Source organism: Cricetulus griseus, assembly GCF_003668045.3.
Source record: "Cricetulus griseus strain 17A/GY chromosome 1 unlocalized genomic scaffold, alternate assembly CriGri-PICRH-1.0 chr1_1, whole genome shotgun sequence".
Lineage (NCBI taxonomy): Eukaryota > Metazoa > Chordata > Mammalia > Rodentia > Cricetidae > Cricetulus > Cricetulus griseus.
Genome location: NW_023276807.1, coordinates 132,279,133 through 132,295,685, shown reverse-complemented (window position 1 = coordinate 132,295,685; position 16,553 = coordinate 132,279,133). Strand labels below are relative to the sequence as shown.

Sequence of the window (16,553 nt, the reverse complement as noted above, 5' to 3'; positions counted from 1 at the left end):
AGCTAAACCTTCAGACCTATCCTATCCTCATGTGGTGGATGGTAAAGTGAACACAAAGGGGAAGAGAGGGACAAAGTGAGGCTCTGGAGCAGTGTGACCCGGGTGCATTTTGTTCCTCACCCCGCTCTACACAGCCTCTCCTGGGCTGGGGAATGGACATCTTAACACCAATGCCAGTCTTCATTGTTTACAATCCTCTTAACCATTTCCTCCCGATTCCAAATGGAGGCCCATTTCACTCTGTACTTGGGGCTGGTTTCCCGTTTACTAAAATTAGTGGACAGAATGGGAGGGCTGTGAGACCGCAAACGAGGGGCTGTGTCTTTTGGCAACTCACATGAGACCCTCTGGGTCTTAGTGGCTTTATCTATATGATTAGGGCGATGGGTGCAGGGATTTGGTCTCCTCCACACTGTGAGGGAACTGCTGTCTGTCCACACCAGTGGCTAGAGTCTGTCACAGCAGATGTCTCTGAACATGGAGGCAAAGGGGAACAGAGGGCTCTGGGCACTTTCTAAGGCATCACATCTGTCCTCACCAGGACGGAGAAGACAGGGACATGGACATGGATTCTGACATGTTCTTAGCCCTGACCTTACAGTGATTCACACTTATATTTAATGTGACTTTATATTAATTTTACAATTTAAAAATATGAATAAAACACGCAATTTTAGGGCTCATTGCTAAGTCAACGGTTTCAATGATTACTTTGTGACAGTTTAGAAAAAACTGGGTGGGGAGGTCGGTTATGTCAAAGGCTATTGCACAGGGTGTGGCCAGTTCATGGCATCCTCTAGCATGTGAGGATGGTTACTTTCTACACTTCTACAGGTCTGCAAAGTCAACAGTAAAAAGAGGACCAGACAAGGCAAGGCTGAGGCACGAACACCCAGCACTGCAAAGCCTACTGTACCTTTGGCATGCCATCGCTCTCCCCCATCAGGTGGTCTATCAGCTGATTGGTCAGCAGTTCGTCTTTAGCCTGGCCCACCTGGTTCACAAGAGAGAAACCACATTAAATCCTGCATCTTAAACTTAGCAGGGATGGGGAGTGAGGAAACACCCTCCTGCTAAGGAAATGGAATAAAAAACATCCAAGAAGATTCATGTAAATTACTTGAAATACAATTTAGTCCAGAATCCTTTTTCATTGGTTTGTAGTCTTCCTCAATAAAATTCCATCCTTAGAAGCTGTGGTTTTTCTTAGCTGCTCGTACCAAAGTATCATCTTTTTCTATACACAGAGAATATACTTATTGGATGTTTCAATAAAAACACTAAGGGGCTGGAGAGATGGCTCAGCAGTTGAGAGCATTTGCTGTTCTTCTAGAGGACCAGAGTATAATTCCCAGAACCCACATCAGGGAGCTCATAACTGTTTACAATTGTAGCTTCAGGGGATCCAACACCTTCTGGCTTCTATGGGTTCCTTCTTCCACATATACATAAATAAACCTTACACACACCCTGCCTCCCAGGAGATGGACAGGTGGCTCAGAGGTTAAGAATACTGGCTGCCAGGTTCAATTCCCAGCACCTACATGACAGCCACAACCACCTGGAACTCCAGTCCCAGGGGATCAAATGATCCCTTCCGGCGTCCACAGGCATTGCACAAATGCACTGCATAGACATACGTGCAGGCAAAACACCCATGCACATAAAATAAAAATAATAAATCTTAAAAAAAAACCCACTATCACCAGTACCCCACCAAAACCTCTCCAAAGATTAGTGACTAGCACACTTTTCGAATAGATCCATATCTTGAGCATATATGATGGGTCTCATGCAGGCTGAGAATCCTAATCTGAGAATATCAACTGAAACTTTGGTGTGTGTGTGTGTGTGTATGTGTACTGTATATGCATGCCTGTGGGTAGAGGCCAATGGAAGATGTTGGATTTCCTCTTCTATTTTCTCACCTTATGTTTTTGAGGCGGTCTCACTGTGCCCAAAGCTGCCATTTCAACCAGACTGGCTGTCCAGCAAGCTCCCGGGATTCACTTGTCTTACCCTCACCTTCCCCAGTGCTCAGGTTACAAGCAGATGTGACCATGCTTGGCTTTTATGTGGGTGCTGGGGATTTAAACTCAGGTCCTTGCCTTCACAGCAAGCGCTCTTACCCACTGAGCCACCTCCCTGGACCCTGAAAATGCAAACTTTTAAAGTGACAACATGATGCTCAAAGGGGTTCCAATTTGGGAGCATTTCAACTTCAGAATGAGGGAACTTTCTGGCAAAGCTCTAATACTTAGTGTGAGAGCTATACAGGAGCAGGTTTATGGGAAATGGAGCAGCATTTACTATGAGCAAGTTCTACTCAACGTGGGACCACAAGGTCTTCTCTTTATAACTAAGATAATCTATCCTGATATGAAAGGATAGATCTTGTTTGCTTGGAAATAATTCAGGGAAGAGGATGGGGATGTGAACAAAGATTGTGTGTTGACGGCTGCCAAAGTTAGATGATGGCTACAGGGAGTTTGTTGGATAGTTTGTCGAAGTCTTGCATATATTTGCAAGTTTCTGTTTGAAACAGGGTTTCTCTGTGTAGTCCTGGCTGTCCTGGAACTCACTTTATAGACCAGGCTAGCCTTGAACTGAGAGATCTACTTGCCTCTGCCTCCCAAAGTGCTGGAATTAAAGGCGCCCACCACCACCACCCTGCTCTCTTTGGTTTTAAGACAGGAGTCTCATGTAGCCCAGGCTGGCCTCTAACTCACTGTGTAGCACAGAATAATCCCGAATCTGCCTATCTCCACCTCCTGAGGTTACAGGTATGACCACCAAGCAGTGCCGGGGATTGAACCCAGGGCTTCCTGAATACACTCTACCAAATGAGCTACATTCCTGGCTCCTGGAAACATCTTCAAAAGTTAAACCAACACCAAATAAACTACTAGCCTTCTTCAAAGTCTTAGTTCAGAATTTACTTACAGTTTCAATTGCCATTTCTATTGCCACATTGTCTTCTGAGCTTGGGCACTTCAGGAAGTGCTTTAGTGCCTAAAATGAGAGATGGACAGCAGCTAAAAATTGTCAGGCTGTGTGCGCTGGGCAAATCAGCTTTAACACAGAGACTAAATGTGGGTGTGTCTTGATCTCAGCCAAGGGTCTCACTATGCAGCCCTGGCTGGCCTGGAACTCATTAGGCAGATTAGGCTGTGACCTCACCGAGACCCACCTGCCTCTGTTGCCTGAGTTCTAGGACTAGAGGTGTGCGCCACTACCCTGTCAGATCCACGTCAAAGGCTGAGTTTAGTTCTAAAACATAGAAAGAGCCAGAGAACCTTCTAAAGAATCAGTTCTGATTTATGATAAAATGAAAATATAAAATGTGTTCTTTTCCCTAGGAAGATTTAATTATTTTAATTCATTGTTTTTAGTGTATATGTGTGTGTGTGTGTGTGTGTGTGTGTGTGTGTGTGTGTGTGTGTGTTGTGTGTGTGTGTTTCTTAGGATTGAACCTAGGGCCTCAGGCAGATGCTATGGCTGCATGACACCCCTAGTTCTTTCATTTAATATTTACTGACATCCTGCTTGTGGTGTGTGTGTGTTTGTGTGTGTGTATGCATTGGAGTCTGTGAAGAACAGTAGGGGGAGCCTGGTGTGGTTCCACTGTTTCTGTTAGATATGCTCTAACGGGGGAGATTGGCAGTAACAGGAACCATCTTAATTCCTAACACACACCTGTGAAGAATCTTAGATGATGACAAAGGACTATGTGGGAAGTTGGATTTAGGTGTTCTGAGGAGGCAAAGATGATTGTATGTGGGGATGACATAAAGGTGATAGAGGGACAAAGATGTGCAGAATGAACAAGTCTGAGGTAGTCATTGAGGGAGCAGAGAGGTAACAGATGGAAGGCAATGCTGGCAAAGGCCTCACTGCAAGCATCTAGTATGGCAGTTCCACAGAAACTGCTGGAGGCCACCTTGGGATGCCCAGACTGGCTGGCCAACTAATGGGAGAATTAACCTGTGTGTCAGCTAAGCAGTTTGGATATCTTCTAAAAGGCCACAAATGGCAAATGGGCAGCCTGTTGGTTGTGTTTATAAATGGACATGTTTTCCTTGGACAGTGAAGTATTTATTATGCAAAAATCTGGCCAGCATTTTGAACTCTGGAGACTTAGATTTCTGCTTGTGTTGAAGGGAACTCTGATCAGGCCCCTGTGGCTCAGCCTCCTGAACACAGCAGTTCACCAGCAGTAAGCAGTATCTGTTCCCTTCAGGAAGATGCTATGCTTGTGATCCAGCAGTGACAGGCATCTCAACCTCAATGTTGCTTCTTTGGACACTGCACTTTCTGCCTTAGGCAAAGAGAGTTCTACTTGGGGAGCAAAAGGATGACTTAGAGGCAGAGAAACTAGAGGCAGGGAACACAGCAGACTATGTAACTGGAAGCAGGGAAACCTGGCTCTGGCTTAGGTTGGTGGTACTTAGAATACATGGGGCACAGGTGAGAGATTTTAGGAAGCCTCTGCATGTACATGTGAAGGAGGAGATTCCAAAGATGGCTCTGAAGGGTGAGGTGGGAGCTCACGGGTAGGTTTGTGCTTACTATGTTGAGAGCCTGGGTTGACCTCCAGTGCCAACAACAGAAGCAATGATGAAATTTCAAGTGTGAGTGTCTGGGAGCATACTGGCATTTATAATATTTCCTATAGTCACTCCTGTGGTGTCCAGGGTATGCTTCTTTGGCAAATACTAACCCGTGAATACTGGCCACACAGCAAGAAGAATTTTCCAGCCTGAAAGTGTCTCTTTTCCCCTTCGAAGTATAAGGCGATGCTCTGATAGTCTTCATTAGTTGTGTCTTCAGAACCTACAACACCCGTTCACTGAGTAAAACATCTGAGTAGAACCTGATGATCTGCCATTGCCAGTCTAAAGCTAGTATCTATGAGAAGCGATCTAAAAACATGAGGCTGGGCCCGTGACATGGCTCAGTGAGGAAAAGTCCATGCTGTGGCTGTCTGATGACCCGAGTTTGATCCTCAGGAACTACACAAAAGTGGAAAGAAAGAACCAACCCCGTAAGGTTGTCCCCTGGCCTCCAGACACACACTGTGACACATGTGCTCTCCCTCCCACATCACCGCACTCACACACACAAACAAATAACCTTAAAAACCCCGGAGACTAAGAAACATGCATTCTCAGACAGAAAATTCTGTTTTGTATCTGCAAAATCTTTAAAAACCATAATTTGTGTGTACAGCTTTTTCTTAAAGTAACCCTACATTCTGAACTGGTATACCAACTTCTATGTTTTATGCAAACATTTTCTTTAAAATTTTTTTTTAAAGATTTATTTATTTATTTTGCATACAGTGTTCTGGCATGTATGTCTGCATGCCACAAGAGGGCACTAAACCTTATTACAGAGGGCTGTGAGCCACCATGTGGTTGCTGGGAATTGAACTCAGGATCTCTGGAAGAGCAGCCAGTGAGCTTAACCTCAGAGCCATGTCTCCAAACCCCAAAATGGTTATTTTTAATGTAAATGAGTATTTTGCCTACATGTTTGTATGTACCACATGTATGCAGGTCCCCACACAGGCCACAGGAAGGTGTCAGATCCCCTGAAACTAGAGTTACAGACCCTTATGAACTACCATGTGGGTGCTGGGAACTGAACTCAGGATATCTGCAAGAACAGCCAGTGCTTTTAACCCCTTAGCTATCATCTCCCCAGCCCCTGAAAACAGTTTTATCGTTTAAGGTCCTCCTGCAATTCCCATCACCTTCATGGTGAAGTTTTGCTTACCACTTCTGGTTGATAAATAGCATGGTTTGGGAAATGTGACCTCTCTTGGAATTGACCCCACATTTCTGAGAGCTGCTCTTCTTAGAATTCCACCTCAACTTTAGGCTGTAGGAAGCCTGAACCCAGCAAATAATGTATGTGTATATGTGCATACAGGGCTTAGGTTTGTACAGGAGTGCTTGAGTATACACTTGTCTAAGCTATAGATCGTAAGAATCATGGTTTCTGTGACAACGAAATCTTTATGAGAAAGTAGGGAAACAATGGTATTTACCAATGATGTCTGCGTAGATTTCCATTTTGTTGTGCTGCTGAGCCAGGGTGAAGGCTTCATTGTTACATTTGGACAGGACCAGAAATTGGATGGCAGACCCATAGTCACCAAGCTGTAGAAAGAACCTATGACAAAGGACCTTAGTTAGCTTGCCTCTCATGTCAAATTTATGACCATGATGGGTAATTTATTTCATCAGCTTGTCAGGATCTAGAGTCATCCAGGAGGCACACTTTCGGGCATGTCTGTTGCGGTTTCTAGATTGGGTTGAAGTGTGAAGACCCACATAAACGTGGGCAGCATCATCCCATGGGCTAGGACATCAGACCCAGTGAAAGGAGGAAGTGAGCTGGGCCCAGCATCCATCTCTCCACGCTTCCGCTTCCCCAGACCGGTCACCATTCTTCCCTGACATGATTGACAGTGCTCTCATGAACTGTGAGTCAAAACAAACCCTTTCCTCTAAGTTGCTTTGTTGGATAGGTATCATCATAGTCATGAGAAAAGTGACAAATACCATGACTTATAAAAACAAAATATCTTTTTCAACCAGGTAAAAGTAAAAATGTATCCCGTAACTGTAGTTCTGCATTATCTGTTTATATTTGACGGACACATTCTCCCACATGCTGATCATAACAAAGAACCATTGCACTGAAACATCTAAAGCTAATAAAAACTAAGAATTTAAACATTTGATGGGGGTATTTCTTTCACACTTGTGTTTTTGAAGGCCCAAATACACTAGTGTGCAGTCACCTGGCTACCATCTTGGCTCCATCCAGAGACTGGGTCTCTCTGACGATGCTGACGGCCTTCTCGGGGTTGTTGAGGTGGTCTAGGTAGATGCGGATGACGCTGTTCCACTGCTTTGCATTCTCATAAGCCAGCACGGCTTCTTTGTACCTGGGAGAGACATGGGTCAAGTAAGCTCTCTCAACTCTGTCATTTGGGAGCCTGCAAATGTGGGGAACACTTTTCTGCTGCGGTGATAGCAGTTGCTTTGTTTAGTTGAACTTCTTTTTCCTTCAGAATCAAATACCAGGAACTCTCTTATGAAAATGCATTCTCTTTTAGGGGTTGTATAAATGAAGTATAAAGGACCAATAATGAATTTTACTTTTACCTATGAATTAATAGATATAATTTGTTTACATTGTACTGTGATTTTTATTTTTGAGTGGGACTATTGTAATAGTAGTGTACAATTATTTCTGGAAAACAGAAATTACAGAATGCTTCACAATGATAGACATAGCTTTAATAGCAAGATACAAAAGATAGCTTTAATAGCAAGATACAAAAATCTTTGCTTGTTCACCTCTAGATGGCGTTCAGGACTTCACAGCGCAGACTAACTTTTTGCTCTTTCAATGTCAACACATTTAAGTGTGTATCAGTATCTACTTTCCAAGGTTAATTTCAAAAAGTGGAAGGCATTACTAACCTATAAAGGTCTCTTAACAGATACTTCTTACATTAATTTCCAAAGACTGTAGAAATTTACACTTCTATCAGCCACATATATCAAGAGCATTTTGATAGCATGGTTGTTGGTTCAAAATAAAAATAAGCATCAAATATGGTGGCATGCTTTTACTACCATCAGGGGTGGAACTTCCAGTGTTCATAGGAATGCAGCTCATAATTGTATTTCCTCCTCTGGATCTTGCCTTTTTTTTATTTTTATTTTTTAGCCCCCTTTCCTAGTAGTGGTTTTTAGTTTCTTATACCTATTAAGTTGTAGAAATTCTTAGTATATTTAGGATAGTCCCTCTTCATAGCTATATTTAGTATTGCGCTGCAGCTTCAACAGTAGAGGATCCATGTGTTTATTCTTTGCTCCTTCTGCATCCTGAAGTCATCTTTTTTAACCATGTTCATGCCACATTGTGCCAAAACTTCAGTACTTAGCCTCACTTACAGGAGGCAGCAGGCTGTATCTGGATACATACAGGTCTGCCTTTGCAGCAGGCCTGTCTTCTAGAAGGTTGAATGTACCAATGGCTAACCTATCAAGCTTGTGCTCTCTTAGGTTTTTACAGACTTGGGAAACTGTACATACCTCCCGTCCGCCTCTTTAGCTTTGGCATATTGCAAGTGGATCTTAGGAGAGGAGACATGGGGCAGAAGTTCGCCAACTTTTGCCCTAGAAAGGGAGAGTCGAGAATGATATCAGCACACATTCCTGGCCAGGAGTAGTAGCTGCCCACAACTAGCTCTCCTTCTCAAGGGCAGCTATGAGCTTACAGACATCTTGGTCCTATATGCAAACTAGATATAACTGCCCTTTCTCCTGATACCTCCTCCTCCACCAACAGGGAGGGAAGATGAAGGCTAGTGCATTAACTCTTTGGGGGAAACCAGTACTTTATCTGGTTTAGGATGCTCCTCGGGAAGCAACTATGGATGCGAACTCACCTATGTAATAACAACAGAGATGGAAGGCAGAACCAAGAGGGAGAACAGAATGGACAGTGGGATGAGCAGCAGAGACAAGTGGGGAGAGCCCAGACACACCCCTTGGAAACAAACTCTGGCCAGCCCTTACCAGTTCTTACAGCGGATGTAGACAGAGGCGGCTTTGTCGTAATACTGCCCTTTTTCATACAGCTGGGCTGCTTCTGAAAATTGCTACAGTAATAAAGGGAATGTAAGACACTGCATTTGTTATGATCTGACCACATGAATATTTATGAAGATAAAGGAGTACCTTCATGTTCTCTAGTATGGCTCCACAGTCTCTTTTAAGGACCCTACTGGGGTGTTTGAGGGCTTGGTTAGCCCCTCTACGGATGTCTCCCATCCTTATGGACATCTGAGCCACTCCAGCCAGGCACACCTCATCATGTTCCTGCGAAAACAAGGCAAATGCTTCTAACACAATGTGCTTCAGTGGCCAAAGGTCAGGTCACTCTCATCTATCCTTTTAAGACATACTCTCAGCTGTCGTTTTTAAGAAATTCTCACAATTCTGAAATAACACTTAAAAATCAACTAATACAAAGTTATTTTTTTTTCTGCTGGGCATTGGTGGCACACAACTTCAATCCCAACACTTGAGTGGGGGGGCAGCGGCAGTTGGAACTCAGTGAATTCAAGGCCAACCTGGTCTACAAAGTGAGTTCCAGGACAAAGTGAATCCTGTCAATTGTTACACAGAGAAACCCTGTCTTGAAAAGCCATTAAAAAAAGTTATTTTTTCTTCTCAGAGGTTTTGACCTCTTATATTTAGCAGAAAAATTTTGCTATTCCTTGTTTTATACCTCTTGGCATAAAGTTATATCTAGAAGTGATATACTAGAAGTGATATATTTTTTATAGCATTTATGCTATAAAAAATTAAGAAGGGATTCATTAATCAAACTGAAAATCTCTGTATCAGGTAGGATTACACATACATTCATCTAGAACTGTTCAAGTCATTAAAGGACAGCTAGTAAACTTGTCATATTAGCAAGAGGGTCTCTGTAAGCAGTTCTGGCTAACCTTAAAACTCACTAGTTAATTCAAGCAGCCCTGGAACTCGAAGCAATCCTCTTGCCTCAGCCTCCCAACTTCAAGGATATAGGCATGTGCCACCACACCTGTTTTCTAGTGAAATGCAGTGTCATACTGAGTGACATGTCCACTAGAACTTTCTGTGATGGCAGGAATGTCTTGTTTCTTCCCCATTAGCATAGAAGATAATAGTACAAGAGGCTACTGGGCATCTAAAATGTGACTCATTCGAGGGAGAAGTAGAATTTCTCTTCATTTTTAACAACCCAAACTGCCATATGTAGCTAGTGGCTACAGTATTTGACAGATTAAAGAATGAACTAAAATGGATGGACCAAACAAAGGATGTTAATAGCAGAGTGCTCAGTGAGATGGCTCAGTGCTGGCCATCAAACCTGAGGACCTGAGTTTGATCCCTGGAACCATCATGGTGGAGAGACCAATATCTGTAAGTTGTCATCTGACAGCCACCTATAGGTAGAGGTATGCATGCCCCCGTCTCTCAACCCACAATCAATAAATAAATATATGTAATTTTTAATAAAAAATTATTTTATTATTTTATGTGTATGGGTGTTTTCCCTGCTTGTATGTCTGTGTATCACATGTTCTTGGAGTTAAGGACAATGACAATTGTGAACCACCATGTAGGACTTGAAGCTAGGACTTCTGGAAAAGCAGCCAGTGCCTTAACCACTGAGTCATCTCTCTAGTCCAAGATTACTGAATTGTCGTAAGAGCAAAAGTCTTACAACATCACATTGGTCTGTGACATATGTACAAAAAATGGATTAGAAAAAAAAAGAAATCAGCTGGGCGTTGGTGGCGCACGCCTTTATTCCCAGCACTTGGGAGGCAGAGGCAGGTGGATCTCTGTGAGTTTGAGGCCAGCCTGGTCTCCATAGTGAGTGCCAGGATAAGCTTCAAAGCTACACAGAGAAACCCTGTCTCGAAAAACAAAACAAAACAAAAAAAGAGAAATCAACAGGCAAAGATCAACCTGGTTCTACTGTGTGTAGAGCTGTGGTACCTCCCACGCTTTCTGAGTCAGTGCACACCAGTCTCCTTTAATCTGTTAAGAGCATCTAATGTCACTCTGGATGTACCATGAGTTTTCATCGATTTTTCTCACTCAACTACATTGGCATATAAATGAGATGAAATAAAAGTTTCACTTCCGATCCTAATTAGGAGCTCATATGTAGGGTGTAATGGCAAACAGATGCAATAAATAAAAATATATTGCCATCTTTAGTTTGTGGATAAAGTAACTTAAGCACAAACTTCTTGTAAAGTTGTTAATAAGTGGAACAATTAGACTCACCAACTAGATACTGAATAACTACAATGCAAATAAGAACCGGATTTTAAAATGAAACAGAAAACACACTCCTGGAGCATTAGGCATATTTTGTATATATGTAAGGTTACCTTATTATCACCTGTGATACCTTTCTCATAATGAGCCAAAGCATTTACATAATCACCCCTAGAAGAAAAAAAATCACAGCAAATTAATTCATATTTAAGTCTCTTAGCTACCCACAAAGCTTTAAAGATACTCTTTGTTGCTGTGTGGCTTACACTCAGGAAAGATGCTGTACAACACGGATGCTGCATCCATCAAAGAGTAGCATGCTCTTGCCTCACTGCTTCAAAACCATTCTGGGTTGTGCTATAAGGTACTTACAGTGTGATATGTTAGACATTTCAAGAAGGCTACAGTGTATTTTATGGGTTACTTTTAGTTAATTATTTCCTTTAGGGCACAAATGACAATCACATAGTCACAGAAACCTATTTTTTCCAAATGCCCAATGTTTTTAAGAATGTATTAAGAATGTAAGAATGTATGGGTTGGAAGCCTGTGAGATGGCTCCGAAGTTAAGGCACTAGCTCCATGCCTGACCCACATGGTGAAGAGAAGTGATTCCTGCAAGTTGTCCTCTGAACCGCACACATGTGCCATGATGTGTATACACACACACACACACACACACACACACACACACACACACATACACACACACACAATTTGCTTAAAGGATCACCTATGATATAATTGTGCTAGTGTGTGTTGAGTTACTTGACAAAGCAGCTGAGGAAAATAAACTTATTTTGGGTCAAGGTTTTCAGAGGTTTCAATTCATGGTCACTTGACAGATGGTGACATTGGGCCTGTGACAGAGAAACATTATGGCAGGGGCACATGGTGGAGCAAAGTGGCTCACCTAATGGTGGTCAAGAAGCAGAGGAAGAGGAGGGTCCAGAGACCCAGTATGGTGTTCAGGACATCAATGACTTAACTTCCTTATACTAGGCCCAGCTCCTAAAAGTTCTACCACCTTTCTGACGTTACAGGCTGGAAACCACCTCTTCAACACATGGCTTTTGGGTACACCCCAGATCCAGAGCAACAACAATAATAGTTCCTATGCCCCGGGCAGAAAATAACACAGACCTGTAAATCTACAACCAGCCTCTTCAACTGTAGGTCACAGCCCCATAGCTGAGTGTGGGTATCACAAAACCATTTGATATAGTAAAAGCAATAAAAAAATGTAATCCAGAATCAAACATATAAAGATCCAAGGTGTTTCTGGCAGGGCTTAGTCATGTCACATCACGTGACATCGTTGCTACCTTGGTTCTGAACACACTGCACTGCATGCCACACAATGCCAGTGAAGCTGCCAGAAGCATCTCGGCTCAGATCCAAAACTACTGAACATTATAATCTGCCATGTTTTTACTACACATATAGTCTTCTGCTCTTACAGAACCATGGTGGCTTAACTATGACTTAATCAGGGTTTAACTGTGCAAAACAATATTTAACATTCTCCTACTGCACTCATCAGCATGTATCAAGTTAGGATGCCATGCTTTGTATTGTGTTAGAACATTTGATTTTCAAATTTGCTGAGTTGTTAACTTGAGTTTCATTAAAAAAAAAAATCATTCATTGAATTTTGGCTTGGGATTGGGACAGAATTTCCAACAATTTCTGAAATGGCCCTAACCATATTTTTGGTGTTTATACTATGTATTTATTTGAAGCATTGACAATATAAGATCACACTATCAATGAACTCTGAAGAACAATGACAGTGCTCTAGGCCTTATAGTATGGAATGTCCAGGCAAATTTAATTTTTTGCATAAAAACATCAACATACATTTCATTAGTATTCAAATCTCCTTTCTTCATTAATAAAAGGTAAGATTATATATACATATATATATATATATTAAATAATTGTGTGTGTGCACATGTGTGTGCTCCCCTGAGTATAAATAAATGTCTATGTAACCTTGTATGCATGCATGGAGGTCAGAGGGTGATGTCAGGCATCTGTCTCTATAGCTCTCCACCTTATCTTTTTAAATAATGTTTATTTTATGCATCTGAGTGTTGGCCTTCTTATGCATATGCATGTGTGCCTGTCACCTAGAGGCTGGAAGAGGGCCCTGTATCCCTTGGAACTGCAGTTACATCATCATGTGGGTTCTGGGAACTTTACTCAGGTCCCTGGTCCTCTACAAGAATAGCGAGTACTCTGGACTGTAGCGCCATCTCTCTCACCTTCCTCCTTGTTTTCAACAGGATCTTTCACTCAACCTGGAGCTCACTAACTGGCTGGGATGCCCCCACCTCCCATTTGGGCTTATAGGCTAGTGCCACCCTGCCTGGCTTTTTTAAAGTTTTACATGGTGCTGGGGATTCAAACTCAGGTCCTCATGTTTACACAGCAAGTCCTTTACTCATTAAGCCATAGTTCTAGTCACAGAGATTTCTTTATGAATTAACAGCAAATGTTTGATTTCTATTTTATAGACCTATAGACCTGGGGTTGCACAAAAACTTCTCAGGCAAAGAAGGGGCTGCAAATGGGTAAAGTTTAAGAGGCTCTGGTCTGACAGACTTATTTATTTTCATTTTTCAGTACAGTGACTTGCACAAGACCTTTTATTTGAGCTCTACCTTCCTCTGAGCAATCACCCCTCCACTGTAGTCAGCTCTGAAATGGTGCTAAGATCCACTCAAGCACCCTTCAGCCCCTCAGGCAAATGACTGGAGTTCTGTGAGGTTTGCCCAGTTTCTGAATCTACCGACGGATGAAAAGACTGATGGACACAAAGGCTTCGGGAGGGAAGCTGTGCTCTGACTGAAGACTTTCTTTCATCAGCCCAGAGCTTCATAATCAGCAATTTTCCTGAGCAGGGATGTCTAATTTGGGTCCAATTACAGCCCACCTAGGGCCACCTCCTGACAGGAAGAATTACAGCTTCTTACTCAGGACCCTGCTCAATTAGGAGATGCTAAATTAAGATTTTGGAGCTCTCTGTCTATTTTAAGCTCACCCCCTTTACTATTATTTCACTTTGGAACTCTCACAGGACTTTAGCTCACTAGTATAACCCCACCAGACAGCTAAATCTCTCTAGCTTTGACACATTAGGGCTGTGGATGCCTAATGAAACCCATGGGCCTAACACAGGCAGGACCTTTGGGTGCTGAGATCCATGGATGCAGGCTACTGGGGTGCTTGATGAGAAGACACACCCAGGTTATCATCAGGGACACTTTCCAAACTGTTAGGAGCTGGGTGTGTTAGGTCAGGGGTGTGAGCACACACAAATAGCATCAAAAGCTACATGGTCATGTGCTACCACCAAAGCAAAGACTTCCTACTGATCTATCAGTGCTAACTCAAGTCAGGTAAAGGGAGAGTTTGCTACAAAAAAATCCCAGAGAAAAGTAAAACTCAGTCTTCTGAATGGTCCAAGGGTTCTGAATGACAAGGTATACACTTTCCTCTTCCATGGAGTTGGAGGGCACTGGGACCTGCTCTCTTGTGCTACATACTAAGTTTCCAATATGTCCATTTTGATATATGGACATTTTTGTTTTTAATTCACAAGCTAAACAAGCAACCTTGCCACTTAATTACACCCTAGCTCCCTGGGTTCATTGCATATATTTTAATTTTTAAAACAATTTAAAATTTTGTGTATGTGTATCTGGGTATGTGCAGGGACCCACAGGGGCCAGAGGCATCAGATCCCCCTGGAGCTGGAGTTACAGGTGGTTATGAGCTGCCTGATGTGGGAGCGAGGAATTGAACCTGGGTCCTCATCGAAAGCATCAAACACTTTTAACTGCTGACCTATGTCTCCAGCTTCATGGATTTACTTTTTAAGGGGAGAAATGTGGCAAAATTTAAATTTAAAATGATCAAGAAGAAATATATCCAAAAAGCTTTTACCTGAAGAATAAAAAATGATTTATTTTTATTTATGTGTGTGTGTGTGTGTGTGTGTGAGAGAGAGAGAGAGAGAGAGAGAGAGAGAGAGAGAGAGAGAGAGAGAGAGAGAGAGAGAGTCACGTGTGTGCAGGTGTCTGGGGAGGCTAGAAGAGGGCATCTGATCTCCTGGACCAGTTGAGAAACATCTGACTTGGGTGCTGGGAAGCAAGCCCAGGTCACTTGGAGGAGCAGCAAGTGCTCTTAACCACTCAGCATCTCTCCAGCCCCCAGAACAGAAAAGTTTTAAATTGAGTATCCTGATTAGAAATAAAACAGGACTTTTTGGCATAATGATTTGTACAACTACAATTTGTGTGACAATATCCTTAATGAATCCATTGTATGAACATCATGCAGAATTATGTAAAACTGTTTAAAAAATAAATATAACCGGGGGCATGAGAGCAGGAGAGCTGGCCCTGCACCTCACCAACTGTAGCACTTGAAGAGCGGGCCCTGCACCTCACCTAGGCAGAACCTTAGAGCTGGCCCTGAAGGTGTGAGTGTGGGTGAGCCACCCTGAGAGTCTGAGAGCAGAACTGGCTCCACCCCTTGCTGCCTGGGGCAGTGGGTGAGCTAGCCAGAGCTCGCCCTGGTAGTGAGATGAGGGAAAGTTGGTGGGCTGACCAATCCAGCTACCACCCAGGCTCAGAACCAAGGCAGTGAGTTGGCCCATCCCAACATCCACTGCATCTATGAACTGCTGGGGCGAGTGAAGGGGCCAGACCTGTAGATACAAAGCTGCAGGATCTCCATGACACAGGGCAACAACAGGATATCCAAGAGGAGTCCAAGTAAGGGCCCAGCATCAATAGTGTAGCAGAAACCAGAAGCCTGGAACCAGGTCAATGACTCCTTGCAATGAGCACTTACAAGGAAAGATGTATAGACTAAAGGGTGTAGTGTTGTGATTCACTGTGTCACACTACAGCTTTCATGGCAAGACTTTCTTGTTTGTACTTGTTTTTGTTTTTCCTTTAAATTTTATTTTATTTTGTGGGGGAAGGTTGCAAGGGCAGAGGGTAGGTATGAAGGGATAGGGAGATGAATGGGATTGGAATACATGGTGTGAAATCTACAAAGAATCAATAAAAAGTTTTTTAAAAAGTAAATATAACCAAAGGCTAGCATTTATCAACAATCCAATATTTTTGAATTTGGAATGTATCTTAACAAATGTTGAGAAGAGCTGTCCAGGTGTGGTGCTGTCAGTGCCTGTGTGAGTTCATGTCTGAAAACAAATGACTCAGCTATAGTTATATGCTTTGGGGGCAGTGACACAGCTGGACATTAATTTAGAACTGACTATTGGATACTTCTAAAATTACTTTTATGCAGTGCTGGAATAAAAAAAAAAGATAGAGTCTGTGTCAATTAAGCAGACTGGAAGCTAAGATGGCTCACAGTCAAGAATACTAGAACAGCTGGGCAATGCTGGCACATGCCTTTAATCTCAGCACTGGAGAGGTAGAGGCATGAGAATCTCTTCGAGTTCAAGGCCATGTTGGTCTATACAGCGAGTTCCAGGACTGCCAAGGCTACACAGAGAAACCCTGTCTTGAAAAACCAAGAAAAAAAAAAAAAAAGAATACTAGAACATTCTAAATTACTCAAAATAGATCATGGGATTTCCATAGATATGAAGAGGTCTGTGAAACAGAATTCTGGGTTGTATGGGATTATTATGCAGGC

The 16,553-nt window shown here is 42.6% G+C and overlaps 1 protein-coding gene across 3 annotated transcripts in view; it reads right to left on the bottom strand.

The window, feature by feature from the left end:
- LOC100758043 (WD repeat-containing protein 19) overlaps positions 1-16,553 on the bottom strand; it is a 63,862-nt gene that overhangs the window by 12,289 nt on the left and 35,020 nt on the right. For all 3 annotated transcript variants that reach the window (XM_027390743.2, XM_035453421.1, XM_035453420.1), the window contains 9 exons: positions 10,985-11,042; positions 8,766-8,906; positions 8,604-8,686; positions 8,118-8,201; positions 6,812-6,958; positions 6,053-6,177; positions 4,721-4,833; positions 2,944-3,012; positions 917-994 (listed from right to left, as the gene is read on the bottom strand). In XM_027390743.2, the coding sequence (XP_027246544.1) occupies positions 917-994; positions 2,944-3,012; positions 4,721-4,833; positions 6,053-6,177; positions 6,812-6,958; positions 8,118-8,201; positions 8,604-8,686; positions 8,766-8,906; positions 10,985-11,042 (898 nt within the window). The remainder of the gene's footprint in view (positions 1-916; positions 995-2,943; positions 3,013-4,720; positions 4,834-6,052; positions 6,178-6,811; positions 6,959-8,117; positions 8,202-8,603; positions 8,687-8,765; positions 8,907-10,984; positions 11,043-16,553) is intronic.